This window comes from Rattus rattus, chromosome 1, assembly GCF_011064425.1.
Source record: "Rattus rattus isolate New Zealand chromosome 1, Rrattus_CSIRO_v1, whole genome shotgun sequence".
Taxonomy (NCBI): Eukaryota; Metazoa; Chordata; class Mammalia; order Rodentia; family Muridae; genus Rattus; species Rattus rattus.
This window is the reverse complement of record NC_046154.1, coordinates 62,082,291-62,102,917: the sequence shown is the minus strand read 5'-3', so window position 1 is coordinate 62,102,917 and position 20,627 is coordinate 62,082,291. Positions and strand designations below refer to the sequence as shown.

Genomic DNA, 20,627 nt, shown 5'->3' with positions numbered 1-20,627 from the left:
ACACAGTAAGCTACCTTGAGAGTAGGGCCCATTCACATTTTATATACAACACAGATCAGAGCCTGGCGGGCACATTACACATCACTTCTGAGACTTCTGTGCATGTCCTGTTATGTGCTGGCTCATCAGTCAGCACCCTGGGGTCTCAAGTTTCGGATTAATTTAAATTTCCTGGTTTGGGGAGGTCAAGCTCCAAGTTATTTACAGACACAAATGGAAGTTCAAAGACCGAGAGACTTGTGCAGGATGACACAGCCAGGTGAACCAGAAAGATGTCAGAAACAGAGGCTTACAGTTCCAATGTTGAGTCCAACACTTGGTTAAACAGGTGGGGAAAAGGAAAGGTGACATTTTCTAACTTTACAAATTAGAAATAGTAAAAAGTATAAACCTTTAAAATTTGAAAAGCAATATAAGGATTCAGGATAAAAGTTTATTAGATTACCTTAATCACTGTCAAACTGAACACTTTAAGGAATAGCTTATTATTAATATTAAATACTCTACTTTTTATAAGAGAATTTTCTATATGTACTTAAATAGTTTAATTATTTTAGTAAAGATATTCCATAGTTTTAGAAGTTAGTTAATAATTTTTAGGCAAAAATAATTTTTAGTCTGCTATGTGCTTGGATAATTATGGAAAAAGAAAGAATACATGGGGGGGCACTTTCTCAGGCTGCCATACTTCAACGAGTTCCTGTGGAGGTAGAGGCTGGGTTCTGGAATAGTACCTAACAATAATATAAAGTTATGTTCCAGTGACAGAGTTCAAGTTCTGGAAAATAACGTTTCATACATCCTACTGATCCAGAAGCTGGGAGATATGCTGGGTCAATGGTTTGTGTCACTGCACACATTCGTCCTTCCTGAGTACATGTCAAGAGAATATACGGACACTTCAGAAATGAACAGTTTTACTTTATGAAGTAATCATTTTTCTTCTACTCATGAGTTGATGTCTGACACATTAATCCAGACAATGGACAAATATACTGGCTTTAAACTGTGTGCTTTGCCCACTATTCAGATCATATCTATACATAAGCTTCCTTAAAAGTTAGGCAGGAAAGCACATGATGATTGGTAGTCAACAAACCCTGAGTACCTGAGAAGGCCATAGATAGTTCCCATAGGCAATGGAGGGCTACTGATGAAAGATACCCTCACACCAGCATGTAATTTCTTATACTGCCCTGAGAATATTTTGGAACTTTACTGTCTGAACTGCACAGAAACCACATCTTTTCCCTATCCTTGCTAACATTAGATATTAACATCTGGGAACAGCCAGCTGTTATCTACTATGTCAATAGAATAATATGGGCAGAGGTTAGTAAGCACCATGCTGCTGATGAACCCATCACTTGTTACTAGCAAGGGATGTTGTAAACACATTTGCCTAGGAGGCACGGGACAATCCAGAAATGTGTGACTAATGACACCGAAGACTAAGCATATCAGTGCTGCTCAAAATAAAGTGATACCACGCTAACCTGAAATGACATCTTCGGACTTCCTGATTCCAAGCCGTTCTACCTGAAGGTGAAGACTGAACTGTAAGTTACAGCGCAGACCACTCACCTAACGAACTCCAGGTGACAGATATTTTATTCTAACAGAACTGACCACAAAGGCTGATGGAACTGTGTGTGCAAAGTGACAGCTCTGCAGATGACCCACCCATTCAAAAGAGCAGCTCACTGCCATGCCGATGGCTGATCACCGGGGTCACTTTTCTAATACAGTTTTGGTTCCAGAACAGGTGCATCAAAACCACTCCTCCTACTTCATTGTAACAAATACCTTAGATTCCTGTGGGGCCTGAGGGAGTTTAACTCACTGAAGAACTAGCAAATATATGTCATTTGACATTCCAACTACTACACAAAGCCCTACTGGGCTGATAAACCCTCTTTCTCAGTATTTCAGTCACTACACCAGTATTAAAAGAAAAAAAAATCAGGAATTACCGAAGTCATACTGATATGGTGGTTGGCTTGGAGAACAGAACAAAGTCCAATATTTGAGAATCTTAAAGGTCATTATAAGGAACTATATACAACAAAGCAGATATTTTCCTCTAAAGAAAAGCATGGTGTAATGGCAAGATTTTTGGTGGCATATTAGAAGTAAATAGTTACTGCTGTCTTCAAATATGCAACCTTGGCTAACCTGTATGGGCACCAAGGTCTCCACACTTACTGGAGAGAGAGTAGTATATGAGTTTAAACCACAGCTGGACCAGGCTGACCCCAGGCTTCTATGGTTACGTGTGGGTAGAGAGCATGGAGTTCAAACACAGGATAACCCAACAGGAGTTGGAACAACCTAGCAAGACAGCAGCCAAAGGCAGAGGGGCTCTCTGAGAAGTGAGAAATGGTAAGATCAGTCTGACAGCCACCATCAGGATTAAAGGCTTAAGTGTAGTTTCCAGATCACACAGAGAACAGTGAACACAAGAAGAAACACACTTGAGATTTCATAATGAGAACATAAAACCTGTCTAATAGAAAAGAAAAAGAAAAAATAGAAATACCAATATAGACAAAAATTGTACAATCTACTTCTGGAGAATGGTCTGCTCTGCCTCTCAAGAGAAATCTGGGCCAAACTGAGGATACCAGCTGTTATCTGATATTTTTGCAAGAACCAAATGGGGGCAGGGAAAGAAGTAACCTGCTGCCTGCCCATCACCCCTCCTAAATCTCAGAAAGTCACAAGTAGCAGATGTCACAGTATAAAAGCCACAAAGCATTACTGTCCTTGCTTATCCATTCAGCCCAAGCAGCTGTGTCTGAGGAGAGAAGGCTGGACCACTGGCAGTAGGGAACAGCTGTCATCAGTGGTTTCTGAAAAGACTGAGTACATTTCTCTTATATTGATCTGCTTCCTCTGCATTTCTACCTTTCTTGGGACCTTACAGCATGCAGTGTATATGGCAAAAGAAGTGACTCACTAAGAATGAAATAAGGGTGATTATTTCTGGAGCGAGGAAAAGGGTCATTTGCTGAGATGAGCCAGCCCAATCACATTTCATTTTCTTTTTAACAACAACTTGGGCTGTCAGCACTAAAAGCAATTGATTTCCAGGATTGCTGATCATTTTAGTTAAGGAAGAGGAAGCCTACAAAAATCCATAGGACATAGAACACATAAAACAGCCTGAGGAAAGCTAGATAGTGGGCACCATTACTCAGGGCACTGTATTATCACTATTAAAAGACTGAACATTTGACATGGGGGAAGATTAAGCAGACAAGTGTGAAGCATTAGGGGGAAAATGCAATTCAGATTAAAGAAAAGATCAAAACCAACTTGAGTCTTTATCATCTTAAACTTCTCGAAGATTCTTTTTAGAATTCTGAAAACACAATAGGCAGTTCTTTTTCTGATTATAGGATACATTGTCTCCTTAGACATTTTTGTTACTGGAAACACCCAGAATTCTCAGACATCACACCTCGAAGTATATTTGGAGACCATCATGCGTTTCCTTTAGATGAAAAGCACTGACAGACATTTTTCTTAGAATAAATATAAAGAATGAGATGTCAAAACAACCCGGGGTTAACAAATCACCTTAACTGTCAATCCTAAGAGAAGTTACTTTAAGCACAAAGATGAGACTTCACTTTAAGATCCCTCAGGAAAAAAAATCTTCTAGACAAGCCTCTAAGCAAGATGGATACCAGTTAGTCTTGACTAACTTCTCACCTCTTAGGCTCTAGTGTAGGTTGGCTTCTTAAATCATGAGTAGAAAATAAGTTCCAGCCTGAGTCAATTGATAGAGGCTGTCTGGAACACCATCTTGAAATATACTGGGTAGCCACACCTAAATTCAGCAATTGCGAGCATGCACCATGATTGATATGAGATGTCCACACTGGGCAGGAGGGAGTGAGTTGATGACATGGGCTAGATTCACCAGAGGCGACATTACTTTTATTTGCCAAAGAAAAAGAAATCTATGCTTGAAACTGGATCAACTTCTTATCCAGGGAATTTAGGTAAGGATTTTAAAATATAACCCTGCAGAAGAATATCCATAAAATGACGTGTACATCGTCAAAGGAAGCATGACCTGTGTACCAGGTAAGCTTCCAGACAGTCCATCTCCTCGGAAAGCTGCTAGGACCGAGTCAAGCAAAAACCAAACTACCAGATCCGGCTTGCTTGTGCGTAACCACAAATAGTTTTGTATGTTGACATGGAAAAAGTAATACTTTGTTGATAGAATGTATGAAATTTACGTTTGGTATCTATAAAAAAGGGCTGTATTAGATGGCACTAGGACCCATCTACATCCACAGATGGCACAGTTACAGTCTGGGTCAAGGGCAGAGGTGAGAGACATGACTGAGTCTTACTGGCTTACAACTCTCATTACTGCTGTTTAGATAAGTTCAATAATCCCTCCAGTAACAGGTCAAGGAGTCTGTAAAAGGAATTAACAGAGTACATATCTGAGAGCACTGTTGCTCTTTCCGCTAATATAAGTGTTTACATACAATATTAAAGTTGCCTCCTTTGTTCAATATGCACAAAAATATTACACTGTATAACTCAGACAGGTTAATGAGGCCCAAATAAAAAAGTACAGATAAACTTTAAATAATTAAATCAAATAAATAACAAAACCCACTTATTCTACAAGTAAATTTAAGAAAAATTGTGAACATACTTTTATTGTTTTGGTTTGAAGTCTCAATCCATTCAGGGTGTTGATCGCTTTCTCTGCATCCTTGGGGTCGATGTAGTTCACAAAGCCGTAACCCAAGCTCTGCCCTGTGGAGAGGGAAGGGGAAAGGCATGTTAGTTCGAACCCACCGACAGGAGGTGACTGCTTCTAGCACAGGCTCCTGTTATTTGTAAATGTAAATGTCTTAGAAGTCAGCAAGCATGCTGCTTAAGAAACCAGAGGCTCAGGCCAGCCCATCACACAGCACGTGCCTAATCCAGGACAGGGCAGCAGCCCCAAAACTGGGTGCACCTCTCTGCTGAGCTCCAGAAGAAACAGAAAACCATGAGCTTCGCTTTCCTCACCTCAGAGACGGAAGATGGAAACAGCAACCAAGAATCTGTCAGTGTTTCATGACTCGCACTGACACATTTACCACATTTCACAACTACAGTTACTATAGACAGTAAACTGGCAAAGAGGATTTGTGTATCCAGGAATGTGCTACATAATGACATTTTGGTCAATGACGTACTGCATGCACAAAGGTGTTCCCATTAGAGTCTAATTAAACTGAAACATTCCTATCACCCAGTGAAATCATCACTATGGTGACCTCATAGCACAATTCAGTTATGTGCTTATGATAATACTGATATAAGCAAATATATAGAACGGGTCATATGAGAATGCCGTTATATTCAGCTTGTGCAGTAAATACTTGGTAATAATGGCTATTACTGGTTACTATATTTTATATTATGCATTTAATCATAAGCATTTAAAAAGATGTCTTATACAAAAATATGCCATGTTTTTTGTATACAGCCTACTCAAATACCTCTTTTGATTTTTATCAAGATCTATACCAGGTGATTGATCTGACTCATCTAGCCTTGCATAAGGGACCACCTATAATATTCATACATGACAAAATGGACTAACAGCACTTCTCAGAATGAGCTGTCATTAAACAATGTATGACCACATGCACGTGCATACAAACACGCACATGAGCGTACACGATTTTAGAAGGGCATTTCTTTGGACAAATGAAATGGAATGTACTCTAGGTAATATTCTGATCTAAAACTGGAACATAGCAGAACAAGCAAATGATTACACAGAGGACAGCATACATGACGATGAGAGAAGAAAGAAAGTAAACAACAAAACACAAGAATAACCTCCAAACTATTACTGCTTGTTGCCATGGTGGTGGCCTCATCAGCTAGCCGGCCGTCTAACCTCTCACTCAGTGGGGCTCTGTATGTATGTCTGTATGTATGGAAATACCATGGATGGATAAATACTGCAACACAAGCCTACGTCAGAGATCAAAGTTTCAATTGAGGCAAAATTTCTCCATTGGAAAAGAGACAGGAGACATAAATAAAGGATTAGACAACAGACATTTTCTGGAAAGTACAAACGCTTTTTTAAAACCCTGACTCTCTAGCAGTGTCATGGGAAATTGGAGAATGTGTTCTCAATGGGTCCCCCAAGTGCTGCATGTTGGTATTAAGGACAGGCACTCTGGTTACTCCAATGTGTGACTTCCTTGCTAATAAGATAAACACAGAAGGCCAAGCCTGAGAACTTGGGGAATATACTTGGAAACCGTGATCAGAATTGGGAAAAGAGGAGCTAACATATTCCCTCTTTCCGAACTGTGTTTCCTGTAATCAAAAACAACAGAGAACAGAGAGGAGGGCTTGGGACATTAGGCAGTGGTAGAGAGCTTGCTTAACACGTGCAATGCCCTACATTAGAAGATCAGCACTTCAGAGAACAACGAGTGAGAGGGGAGAGCCGCAAATGCATAGATTTAACTACAAATTTAGACATGCACCAGGCACACTTGTACATACTGTAGATGAAGCCAAAACGTCTGTGCATATTAAATAACCTACAAGAAAGTCACATGTCAAGGTACTGTAATTTCAAGTCTTCAGACTTTTACCAACTTGAGAAGCGTTTCTTACTTGTCTTCTGTCACTGAGCAGGATTCAAGGTGGCAGAAGGCAAAAAGAATCTAAGCAAGGAACCGCTCATAATGGAATGGATATGGGATTTGAGTCTGGCATGTGAGTTTCAATCTGTCTCTCCTACCTACCAACTATGTGACTGTGAAGACCTTACTCAAACTTTCCAAGCAACTGTTCCCTCACCTTGAAAACGAAGATAATTCCTACACAGCTTAGAGTAAACAATGCCACCAACCCTCATTACAGAGAAAGCGGAAATCTGAGTCAAAGACTACATAGGGAAAGTAGTGCACATACTCCTTACTGCGCAGTAAGGAGTTTAAACATATCCACTTACGGTCATATCAGGAAGAAATTAAAATCTGGTGAAAAAGAAGAGACAGCCAGCCCTGTATTGAATAGTTTTATCACTTTACTACTCTATGGTAAAATTAACTAGGAAGTGCATCAGAAGAATGCAATTTTTCTTTCTATAGGTAGTTTTCTACCAGCAACTGTTTCAACCTGAGCCACACGCTAGAACAGAATCACTTAGAAATCTTAGAAAGCCTGATTCCTAGGGTTTGAAGCATGGAAACAGCTTTCCAAAAGTTTGGCATTATGAGGTACAAACATCCTGAGAAGTGTTGTTTCTGCTCACTTTTGGCTTTTGGGCTTTTTTTTAAAAATACTCATCTCTGTTCTGTGTACAGCTTAGAGGAGTGAGACCGTCTTCCTCTTCTCCCATATGTATGCTTCAAGGTTTGAGCTCAGGTTATTGGGTTTGGCAGCAACCGAACTGTCTTGCTAAGTCATCTCACTGACCCAAGGAAACAAGTTTTAATGGTGAGTCTGAGGGTACACAGCACATCTGGAAGCTATGAGAGGGCCTGAGCATGTAAAATGTCTCCTCAGGGAGACACCGTTTTGCAGATGTATTTTTAAGAGATTCATGGTGGTCTTTCTCCTCTGCTGTCACATTACCTACTCTTCTGGGCCTCCTGAGGTGGGTCTTAGGCAGTCATGCTTCTAAGCCCAAAGCTGTGCATGAAGAAGACTGCTCCAGTTGTTCCTGCTGACCTGTTTCTCAGGTCAGCAGGAGTCCTGGCTCCTAGCTTGCTATGGGCAGTGGAAGATTTGCAAAATGAAACCAGGAGAACTTAAATGGTGCCATTAAAAAAAAAAAAAAAAAAAGACATAAAGGTCATTGCTAGAGAGCCCGTTCTTCAAATACACCCAATGCAATCTGGCTAGTTATAGTGATGGATAAAATTCTTATTATTAATTAAACTTAAACACGCATTTACCTCTAGAGAACCTTTTTTCCTTCTTAAAAAAAAAAGCTTCTGATCTGGCTTTATTGAGATGAATGCCATCTGCAAACTAGAATGTGTTCAAGGTAAGTGAATTTTCCTATTAGTAACAAAACAATGTAAGGGTTGTCTGCTCCTTTAAGGTACATCATTATGTCCACGGTTACCATAGCAAACTGAATTGTTGGGGTACTAATACAGGAGACAACCCTTACCTGAGAAGCTTCTATTCTCAGCAGATTGTGAGTAACACAGAAGTCCACAATTGGTGAAGGTGCAGAGAACAAGAGAGCGTAGCATTCTCTGCCCTGAATGGGATATCCCTAATAGCTCCTTTCTTCTAGGGCTCAGGGATCATTATGGAAGAGAGGGAACAAAGTGTGAGAGCTGGAGGCAGTGGATAACTACAAGGAAAGTGTTTTCCAAACACAGCAGGGCAGCCACACTACAACTTCATATTTGTGACAGCAGGTTCAAGACCTGTGTAAGCTCAAGCCAGACAAATCCCAGATGAAGAGGGGTGGTGGGCATGAAGTCCCACTGCTAGCTGAAGAGTCATTGGCAAAGGAGAGCTGCTAGGAGAGGGAAAGTCAATGTTCATCAACAGTGTTTGTTGCCTTGGTAGGTCAGCCATGCTTCAGCGAAGGCCACCACATCAGCACATACCATCAGCACACACTGAACTTGATGAGCTTTTTAAAAAGAAGGACACTAAGTTGGGTGGGTAGGGAAATGAGGGTTGGGTCTAAGAGAGTCTGAAGAGAGGGGTGAATATGATCAATACATACTGTATGAAATTCTCAAAGAATTAATATAAACAAGAAAAAATACAAGAGTAATAGGAACTTTACAGATTTTCAGCATAAAGTGGATTATTTAGTCAGTAAATACTGGAGCCTCAGGTATACAAAGGAGTCATAAATATGGGCAGTGCCCTCCCATTATCCCCTTTCAGCCCTGTGGTAATCTACTGCTTAGTTATAAACTCACAGTGAACATGTCTGATAGCCACAGTTTTCATGTAAATAAGGATGGCACCGAAAGCTTGGTGATGGCTTCTACAATCTAAGAGACAGGTGCTACAGCATCAAGGCCAGGTGCTGCCTGTGGGACTGAAAGCTGTCCACAGAGGCTGTCTCCATGCCCAAAGTCAGGACATTTTTCTGACAGGCTTCATACACATGTGTATAATATTAATTTATTGATTGTCTCCTCTCTCATTTTTGTGGGTTCTAGCAAATAATAGTTTATTCTTACCTTTATGCAGATGTTTGCTTTTTAAAAATTATCTTACATTTATTTATATCAACTCTTCTGCAAAAAGCATTGTCAACACCACTTTAAAACATATACCAACACCGATGGATGGCAGAAGACAATGTCAAAATCTGGAGCTAAGAATGAAGTTTTTTTTTTTTTGTTTAAAAACTATTCTACATCTAACATGACAGATTTTAAAGAAAAGATGTATTTATTTTTATTATATATGTATGGGTGTATTGCCTGCATATTGTATATGCATAACTTTTGTGCAGTGCCTGTAGAATCAGAAGAGGGAATCTCCTAAAACTAGAATTATACATTGTCGTCTACTACTATGTGGGTGTTAAGAAGTAAATGTGGGTCTTCTGCAGGAGCTGCCAGTGTTCTTAATTACTGAGAAAATTCTGCAGCGCTGCAAGACAGTATATCATTATCATTATCATTATTATTATTATTATTATTATTATTATATTGAAAACAGTTGTGTCACTGACTATTGTTTAAAGTGATACAAATCAAAAGGAATTGTGTATGTGTTAATTACAAAAAAATTATCAATACTCTGTTTTGCAAGTTAATAAAGTATGATTGATTGGGTAAAAAAATAAAAAAAAATTATCTTATTTATACTATATTTCTGATTACAAGTTTGTGTTTTTAAAAAAGCAAAGCTGAGATAAAAAAGCAAAGCTGAGAAACACCAAGGAAGAAAAGGCTACTGGAAAAACTACTGAGTCAGGGTCTGGTCTTTCTATTTCTGTGTTCCCTAGTTACTTACCAGCAGGACCCAGCAGGGAAGGTTTGGGAACCAACCACCTTTCTCTTATCATCCAAATGGTCCAAGTTACTCTGAGTTTAGGATGGACACATTAATCACTCCCAAACTAGACATCACTTTTAGAAAACCTCTTACAAAACTCCACATTTAAATTCCAACTATAATCAATAAATGAAAGCCAACACAATTAAGAGAAAACCATTTCTTAAAAGCAGAACTAGCATTACTTACTCCCCAGCTACCTTCGTCCAGTCTCTCAAGGATTTCGCCTTGGATCTAACAGTATGGCACGGATTCTAGAGCTTCACTAGGGAAACAACTCGGATGGACAGTTACACAGACACTCTCACAGGAGTAATGAGCTCTCTGGACTATACCACCACACGCAAGCCAAGTTGTAGATGTCCTTTTTTATTTGCATGCTTTTTAATTGAACATACACACCACAGAAAAGAATGCCGTCCTTCACCAGAGATAGAAAACCATGTCTAAAATGCAGTTATGAAGAAGCTGCTCAAACCATGGTCAATGGCCTGAAACACAACTGAAACACTCCAGCAGGCCCTGGCAGGAACAGGGGACCATGCAAACAGTGCTGGGGTCAGAGGAGGAAAAGCAAAGCAGGAAAGCATCTGTTAGTGGTAAAGTGACACTGTGGGAAGCACAGTAAATGCCAATTTATCCCAAACTATGTAACTAAAAGCATCAGCCACTCCCTAGCCACCTACATTGCTTTTAACAGCATACTTTAATTAAAACTTAATTGCATATTTTAATTAAAAATACACAATCTTCTGGACCTGTTTCCTTCAAAGGTCACTTTATTTAGTGTTTTTTTCTTTCCCTATTTGAAATTACTACCAATGTACAAAATATCAAACTAACCTCTAAGGTCTAAAACTAAAGGCAACAGACTGCCATAATTCTTGATTAAAAATCTGGCATATTAATCTTATCCAATCAATATTAAATGACACCCTTCTCAACAAGAATTTGTGGGGGAGGGCTGGAGAGATGGCTCAGTGGTTAAGAGCACTGACTGCTCTTCCAGAGGTCCTGAGTTCAAATCCCAGCAACCATATGGTGGCTCACAACCATCCATAATGGGATCCGATGTCCCCTTCAGGTGTGTCTGAAGACAGCAACAGTGTACTTACATACATGGAATAAATAAAATAAATCTTAAAAAAAAAAGAATTTGTGGGGGAAAGTCACACTTAAGTATTTCTTAATCTTAAGTATTCATTCTTTCACTATTGAAACCAACATTTTGCTAGGCCTCAGAGTATGCTAAGGTTAGGCAGTGTTCATCACAAGCCTCCAATCTGAGGAGACAATGAACAAGAATAAGAATAAGGAGAAGCACCAAATGGGGTGAGAGTGAGAAATAGAAGAAGGGACGCTGCTCCTCTTTAATCTCAACCCTGATAATAATGTCTGATACAAGACCAGTAGGGAGTGGAGCCCGGACCAGTGACTAAGATGACTTCCTATCAGCATGCTGTCCACGTACACAGGGAAATTTGCCTCTCTTCCTCAACTGGGCATCTTTTGTTATTAGTATTTTGACTTGATTTATTGCTTCTCTACTCTTTCTGATTATTCACCCTCTTCCCTAGGCTCTGAAATCCAAGGCAAAAGCTATCTTCCACTACCGTTACATAGGTGGCCTTTCTAAAACACACAAGCTGACCTTGCCCTGCTTTCTAAGATCACGGTCTTCCTGCTGTCTTCTACGAGGGCCCTGTTTCTGCTGGTCCTAGAGATTTGCCCTAATATGCACATTTGGGTGCCAGTGCTGGAGGACACTTCCAGAAGTGGCTTACTCACACAAACCTCTGAGACTATTTATGAAAACACTTGCTGTCCTCACATGACTGCCTCCTAATGTGCAGTGTCCATCACTAGTAGTGATGAACAGTCCTCCCTAGTAGTTCTCCAGCAGGCCTCATATCATGCCTTATTTTATCATCTATATGTACTAGTCAATTTGGGTGCATGCTGGGCTAATTTGAATATAGGCAGATCATTCCACTTTGGTATTAAGCAAGGTAAGGCAAGTGGACCTCAGTTCCTGACAAAGATCCTATCACATACTACTTAGTAAGTAAATGTTCAGTAACCAAATAAATGAGCCGTCCACAAACAGATGAAGGTACGTAAGGGCAGTGTCTGTGCTCAAGAAGGGATCGAGCTGCCCTTGTGAACACGTTCCCCTGCTCCTGTCTTGTACCAGATGGATCACAGAACATGGAGATGAGATGCTCAAATGTTACAGTATTCTGTCTTCATAAGGGAGTCAGTCATATAAGCTATTTTTTAAAATAGTTCATGTAAAATTTCTCATATGAAAAATTTCTATAAATACTGTTAAAATGAAATCTCAATTCAAAAAATAATGTTATATAGAGTAATTTGATAGATTTACATAAATCTGTTTCACAAATCTGTAAGTATGAATTATGGGATGTCAGCATATAATTTTGTTGAAAGTGCTTTTTCACTAATATAATTAAGTCTGCCGAGACTATTCATGAACGAGTCAAATAAAATGCAGAGTGAATTCTGTAAAAACCTGGTAGTTGAATCAACAATAAAAGGTGAGTACACTGATTGATGTGTATCTCTTATTTCATTTAGAGAAGTAGTAATGTTTTATGAAATACCAGAATAAAAGCAGCATGGATCTTTTAAATCTCAGAGTTATCGGAAACAGGTTGCTGACGGTCTTCTGTCAAGCTAGACTCTCTTGCAACCTGAAGTCTAACAGTGAAATATTTGGGCAGAAAAAAAAAAAAAAAAAAAAGGAAGATAGATTTGCGATCTCCCAAAAGCCCCTGTGTAGAACTAAATGCCTTAACTAAAAGGGGTAAGAAATTAAGGAACAAGGTTTGGAGAATTTGACTTCTAGGGAGAAATTTTGTTTAATAAAAACCTAGTTCTCTCATTGCACTACCCTTCTCTCTTTCTCCTCCCCATGCACAATAAAGTTGCAAATGTGTTGTCTTTCTTCAGATGGACTCTCTGTTCCTGGGCACCCGCCATGTGTGTCTGTTCAGACAGGCTGTGTACGGCAACTCTGGCACCAGAGCGGCACAACCCAGATTTTCCCAGCTTTCTTAATATCTCCCGGCATGGGTACCACAGAGCAGGGGAAAGGGAAGAGAGAATCTTGGGAATAGAGGGATGCAATCCTTCCAGGCCAAGTTTCTCTCCAGATGTCAGTCCTCTCTCAGCCTAAGTCTCCTCCAGATACAATGAGGTATTCCATTTGAATATCTGCTAACTTAGGTCATAACAAACAGCTCCTTGCTGCCCTCTAATGAATCAGATCCAATGAAGAGCGAGCTGCTGGCAGGACCTTGATACTACACTCCAGGCCAGCTCTCAACATGCAGAGCATTTTGACCAGATCCCCAAAGGACATTACCAAGGATTAGCACTGGGACAGAGAGATCACCCTAGATGTTCACACAAAACAGATGGGTGGCTCTAAAACTCACATTCTGCTCAAAGGTCCTAATACTAAATGGGTTTTGGAACTTCAGAAAAGAGTTTAAATTGTAACTTTTCTGCTGAAATCAAAGTTATAAGTAGTGATTATTTGGTAAATATTACCTAAAGAGTCTAATTCTATGGGGAACATCTAATGTCCTCTGCACCAGGGTATTTTCTCTGTAAGTTAATTTTAATGGCCATATCTGTCCTGATTATACAACTAGTAAGGCTCTATATTTTCCTACAGTTCCAGTCCCAGTAATTATGAATTTGCTGGCAATGCAGTGTGATCTTGTTTAAGTTGGCGAAAGTGTGGGTTCTTAATACATCACCCTTGCAGACAGCATTAAGAACTCCCACACAATTCAATCTTAGGTTATCGAGATCAGAGAGAGCATATTAAATCCTCTAAATGTTCAAGTACTGCACCAGGTACTATGAATGTCTTGACTGGGAAAAGTTGAGCATAATCTGAAGAGAGAAAATAGATGGATTCCTCTCATTCCAATCTCAAGAAAGGTCTCCAGTGTCAAAGAGAGTAAGATGGTGGAGCACCTTGGACAGGGGAACGAAAGCCAGCATTTGCCACCTACTAGTTTAGATAGCTGTTCAAAAAGAGCCATCAATGGGTTCACCTCCAAATAGAAAGGCTGCTGTTATGATGGGAACAAAACCCTAAAAATGGCAGGTGGCCAAACACTCAGGCCCTAAAGTTCAATTAGGACATGAACAAGTCTAAACCAATGCCAGATCTACTCCTGGTTAAAGGCGTGGGTCTGCAATACTCTCTCCTTCGTTTAATTAATGTATGTGGACCTCCATTCACACAAATACTTATAGTCTCTGCTTTGTCTTGTGCTGGCTTAAAAGGCAATGGAGTTGTTCGAGTAAATATCATTTGAGATGAGGGCAGAAGAGCTATATTCCTCAAAATAGTATTGTGGCAAAGCAGGAAGCCAGTTAACAACTGTGGTAGTAAAAAGGGCATCTGCTGCTGCTAGCACTACCAGCTGGTGTCAATCTTCACATGGGTGCATGCACACGCTCACACAAAGAAACCAGCGAGCAGTCTACCAAGAGGCAATGCAGCTTTCTTACTGTGGGCTTTTACTCTGCAAGACAGCATTTTTATTTAGATACTGCACGAAAAAAAATTTAAGCCCCTAAGCACTATAATTAGTTGAGTAGCCTTTTTGACATTATGTCAGCCTTGCAATTTACTAGGAAGGCTGTTTTGTCTGAAATTTCAAAGACAAACATTTGATTATACAAACTGTGGAAGGAACATTAGATTATGCAGATCGTACCAGGTCTATATGATAGAAGATTCTTCTGGAGATAAATTTTCTTCTTAAACACATACTTTTAAAGAATGTCTTCTTATTCAAAAGCTTCAACATCCTATATTTTCTACTGTGAAAAGGTCTGTAAGTTTGAAGGGCAGAGTCCAATCCTAATAGCCCATGAATACATCTCCCTACCTGCCTGGAAACAAAGAATCTATACTGCCTAACACTGCTAAGGAGCAACATATTTTAGACAGATTCGGCATATGTAATTCTATGTATACACATTTATAAACATCTTAAAGATATAAATGTGGAGTCTCGGAGATGATAATTAACTTGCTCAAAGGACACTGGAAACGAGAAAACCAAAATTTGATTTCAAATCCAAGGCTGACTTTCCCAAACTTAACTTCTTCAAGTTCACTGCCTTCAGTGGAACTTGGTTATCACTTGGAAGCAAGGTCCTGTGCATCCATATATCACAGCTGTCCAACCAGAAAACATAGTTTCAAATACACCTGCATTTGATTTCTTGTCCTTTGTTGTGTAATCAACTGACTGAAACTTCACAGTTCTTTCTTGATCCATCCGAAAGACCACATATAAAAGGAAGGCGTGAGGGAAGAAACCCTGAAAGAAAAGGAATAGCATCCCCTGCAGGTGCAGAAACCACTTAAGCCCTGAAAACAAATCCATCATTATAAAGCAGATAGATGAGAGGTATCTGCATTATACCAAGATTCATCTGAAATGAAGCTTGATTTACATACTCCTCTTCCAGAAGCTCAGAAAGCAATTCTTATGACTAAAGCCAAACATGCTTGTTACTGCCAAAACTGTCTCCCACACAAGATACTTCTCCCCTCAGCAGAATGCTTAAAATTCTTTCATACTCTGAGTATGGTTTCCTAGCTATAGAAAAGAAGGTGGGATCAATACTGCAGGCTCTGCCCTAACATGCTTAAAAATGTAGTGTTCCGCTACAAGTGTAAGAATGCTCCCAGTTCATTCCTGGGAACATGCATGGCTGGTCACTCGAGTTTTAATTAACCAATGACTAACCTGAAAAGCTGAAATCTAGTGACAGATGAAATTCATGATTTTGTTGACAAAGAAATGAAAAGAAAAAAGAAAAAGCACTTGGAAGAAGATAGGAAGATGAGGAATCTGTAAAGCATTTGATCTGGACATCAGTTCAGGAGTCACTCTGTCTGCAGAGACAAGAAAACTGCCTCTCCCTAAGAATCAGGCTTGGCCTACAGGAGGATTAGCATCCAGGATGCACAATACTGACCCACTCCCTGAGGGACACTGAGGAAGAAGACCTAAGAACAGTCAGTTTGCAGTTGCTACAAGGGAAATGCTAATACAAAATTAATCATTAGAAACCCTTGCACAAGTCTCCATGAGCTTCGCAGGCCCATACAAGAACCTCTCACTTATATGGATAAACCGCGTCTTCCACAGGCCTCCTTTCACCCAACCTTCAACATCTGGATTCAGTCCTGCAGCAGCCCACTCAAATCAGGGCTAAGGTAGGTCCTAGTCAAGTCTCTCCCAGAAGAGCTGTACCTCCTTGCATGATAAAATCTTACATTTGAAAAAGAACAAGGGACCTGCTGACCTGTAAGTGAGTAGAGACTAGCACAGCACTGAGCTGTGCCACTATTCTCATATATCCCACCAGATACACAGGACAACTCTAAAACCCAAAGCCAAAGATGGCCACCCTAGACAGAGTCTTTGAAGTCTCCTTTATATAAATGAAAAAGGTACATGGATGTGAATGTTCCCCACAGCCAGATAAGATACTATTCTAATATAGGAAGGAAGTGGAAAGGAATTTATCGTAGGACATTATTTTGATAACTGTATATATGATTCACAAATTACACTTAGCCCAAGTCTAAGTTCATCACAAATAATGAGGTGATACCATGGTAAGAAAGGTTAGAGAAGAGGCACTCATTACAGAAAGAATATCATATCACTGTAGAATCATACAGTGAAAAAATTCTATAAAGCAAAAGCCTCATTTTACTGAATATGTCCTCTACAATGTGACACGTGTCAAGCTCTACCTGGAGTAAGTGCCCACTTTAGTTCCTTTTCTTTCAAAAAGAGCATAATTCAATTAGTGATATTTTTAGCAAAGATAAAGAACTAAGTTTCTCAAGGACTGCCATTGCCCTCAGACAGCACCAAGATCTAGGCATAAATAACAGGATTTTCCTTCCTGTGTACATTTTTCTTAGTTTATATTTGACAAACGAACACAGTTAAAATTTCCTTCAAGGGTTTAAGAAACATATTTTTCTTTCCTTTAAATTTAACATCGTCACACAAAAGCAGTGAATTTTATGTCTAGGAAAACCGCCTCCAATGGTATCATTATGTTTAGGCAGGTTGGAGTATCAATACTCAGTACAAGGAAACCTACGTAAACACTGCAGACACAGCCTCTGGGACCTCAGGAGAGCGGTCTCTGAAGCAGAGAGGCAACAACTCCAGTGGACCACATTGACAAGGAAGTTGGCAGTACTCACAGAAGTGGAAAGGTATGGGTCAGATGAAAGCCATGCCTACAAGTGCAGTCAGTGAAGTATCCTGATGGAAATAAATACACATTTTCTTTTTGCTAAGGGGTAGCTTATGTTACAGCAAACCACTTGGACCACATGGCTGTATGCCCATCAATTAACAGTTGGCTTCTGAAGAGAAATACAAAATGGTGTAATTCCTATGATGACTGTCACATTCATAGCACACATGCACATTTCCCTACAATCACTTCATTTCAAGGTTGGAAAGGGGATATTGTAAACCTCCAAGTCTAAACTCCACACAGATACTATAATAAAAACCTAGTATGCAGATAAAAATGACACATTAGATGATGGAATAGTGTGGCTCTGTCTGCACTGGTATCACAGAAAATCACTAACTGAATGGCAGAGGCAGAAGCTTGCCTTGTACTCTTATGGTGACAGTGTAATCTATCTCATGCCAGATATGTAGTACACTCAACTACTGCTGCGAATTCCAGTTATATATTCTCTGTGAAACAAGAAAACTCTAAATACAGAAGTAATCTTTCCTACTACTATGCTATCATCGCTAGCAGGACAGAAATCTAAAAGGGGCTTATTTATGATCATCTAAATTTTAAGTCATTTTAGAATGTGAAATATAGTGTTTCCATTCACTTGACACTAGGCAACTTGTGTGGTTTATATGTTCTATGTGCTATGTTTTTGTGTAATCAGATGAAAAAATATTGAGATGATCTGATAAGTAATATAACTTCTATGTCCAACTATTTGGACCACATTATACAGCAACTCTGTGAAAAAAAATTAACACTAGAACAAGGAGAGGTCCCTTCTAGAGCTAGAGACTTAAGTCTATCTGCAAACTAGGCTTAGGAGTTGGACACCTAGATTGGTTAACATATCTCATCTGCGAACAAAAGCTAAGCCAACAGTGTTCTCTAATGATTGTGCTCACAATGTCCACATCTGCCTTATCCTTGTCAAATTAGTTCCAAAAAATTCACTGAGCCCTGTGTGCTAGAGTGAGGCTGGTTAAAAAAACTTCCTATATAGGGTAGAACACTACATAATGCATTATGTATCCAATTATAAGCAAACACAAAGAAATAAAGTATTCACTCAATGCCAACCTTTCTGCTCTTTCCTGACTCAACCTTTGGTGTGCAGCAACTTTCCGGCTTGTTACTGACAAGTTCTTACTTGCTATTTATAAAGAGCAGGAAAGGCTGTAAAATGGTCTCTTTTATTTAGGAGCGACAGAGTAGTTTTGTGATGCTGCCAGATCTCTGATTAGTTGAGCCCTATTCTCAAATCAATGCAAACTATGATGTACTTAATCTAGGTTCCTTACTTGACAACATTATTAAGGTATTTCATGTACATTCCAAACACTAAATTTTTCTCAAAATAGGTACTTCCTAGCAAGTAAGAAAAAACAAAACAAAACAAAACCTACACTGAAAAGGATCTGAACACAAAACACCACTGATACCATACTAGGGTTCTTAATCCACATCCACACCCAAATTGCACCCAATAAAAGCACTCAAGCACTTGTACCAGGCTAAAAACATCCACGGTTGTGACTTATTCATGTAATAAAATTTTCAGATACCTTTGAAATTAGTTGAGATTAAAATAAGCATTGTTTCAATAGCTATAAATGTTTTATCTATTATTTATTTACTGTGAGACAATGTCTCACTATATACCCAAGGCTGGCCTTGAATTAAAAATTGGCTCACCCCTGCTTCTTGCACCAAGATTATGGGTGGGAGACACCATGCCCAGTAACATCATTCTTTGGATGAAAAAGTTATCTCAACTCTCCAAAATATAACAAATTAAACTTATATTCAATTCAACTAACTATTCCACAATACTTAGCAACTTGAATGTTATGTCTTCCACTCATTACAACTTGGAAATTAACCTAGAATTTCTTCATTTTCTTGGCCATTCTTCAGATTTTGGGGCTGAACAGGATAACTAAAGGTAATCTCAGCCATCAAAATTTATCCAGTAATTGTCCTATGTCAAATATGAACTCTTAGCAAGAACACAGTCTCTTTTCAGTCTTGACTGCTACCCCGAAACTCTTGACTACACCATACCTATCAAAATTAACTTGTCGTGGTGCCATTATCCAGTTTTAGGAAAGAAAAGGGGAGCAAGCCAAAGAGGACTGCTCAGCTGTTCCGAGTGCATTGCTCTGATGAAAGCCCAGGTCAGGTGCTCCCAACTACTGGGGAGGATCCAAAATCCTCCTGTGGCTTCTAAAGTCACTTCATTTACATGCACATGTCAATAGGCAGGCACATATATATATATGATATACATATAACTTAAGAATTAAGTTCTTTTTAAAAAAATTCTTTCTTGGATATATGGCAAGAAATCACCAGGAAAAAAGAAAAAAATGAAAAATATGTTTTTCAAAAACAAACAAGAACCCTACTCATTAAGTGACTATGAAGCTAAGACAGTTTTTTGTTTTTGTTTTTGTTTTCCAATCCTCAAAGGAATTTTGTTGTTTTGGTTTTTTCCAGGTGAAGAATGTATGGCCTAATTAAGACTTTCTGCAAGATTCTCTCCATCATCTCCTAAAGTCTGCTGTCCTCTTAGTCAGGCTTCCTATGCTCCAACCTCACCAGAACAAGGATCTGATTCCTGTAAGCTTATACAAATTGCAACGTAACAGTGTAACATTGAACAATTTATTTTTTAAATAATTACACTTATGATTCTGCAGCAGGAAAACAGGAGAAGTAAATACACTGCAAATAAAATAAGATGTACGGTCTCTTCCAAGAGAACTCAAGGCTGACTAAATAAAGAACATAACTATGGCAGACAGAATTGAAGATGACGTCAATTATATCATCTGCAGAGAAATGGGCACAACCAGAGACAACCATAGAAATAAATTACACCAGTTCCAGAAAAACAAGAATCGCAGGCTTTTTTTACTTGTAGGTTCTAGATACCATATAGACACATGAGATCGTGTGTGTGTGTGTGTGTGTGTGTACACACGCACACGCTTGTGGGCACACACACACAAGCCCATCTAGGGAACAAGGAACTAATGAGAGGAGGGAGTGGGGAAAAGGAAAAGAGTTGGTATAGAGGTGGAATATGCCCAAAGGTACATTATATAATTATATGTAAATGCTCCTACGAATCTGTGCCGTGTACAACAAATATATACCAACCAAAAAATTTTTCAAATGAGTAAAAATGATATATATATATAAATCAAAAAGGACACAGAAATGTAATACCT

At 39.2% G+C, this 20,627-nt stretch overlaps 1 protein-coding gene across 12 annotated transcripts in view; it reads right to left on the bottom strand.

Annotated features, from left to right (window-relative positions):
• The window catches only part of Elavl2 (ELAV like RNA binding protein 2), a 124,776-nt gene that overhangs the window by 26,335 nt on the left and 77,814 nt on the right, over nucleotides 1–20,627 (bottom strand). For all 12 annotated transcript variants that reach the window (XM_032902034.1, XM_032901990.1, XM_032902027.1 and 9 more), the window contains one exon: nucleotides 4,685–4,788. In XM_032902034.1, the coding sequence (XP_032757925.1) occupies nucleotides 4,685–4,788 (104 nt within the window). The remainder of the gene's footprint in view (nucleotides 1–4,684; nucleotides 4,789–20,627) is intronic.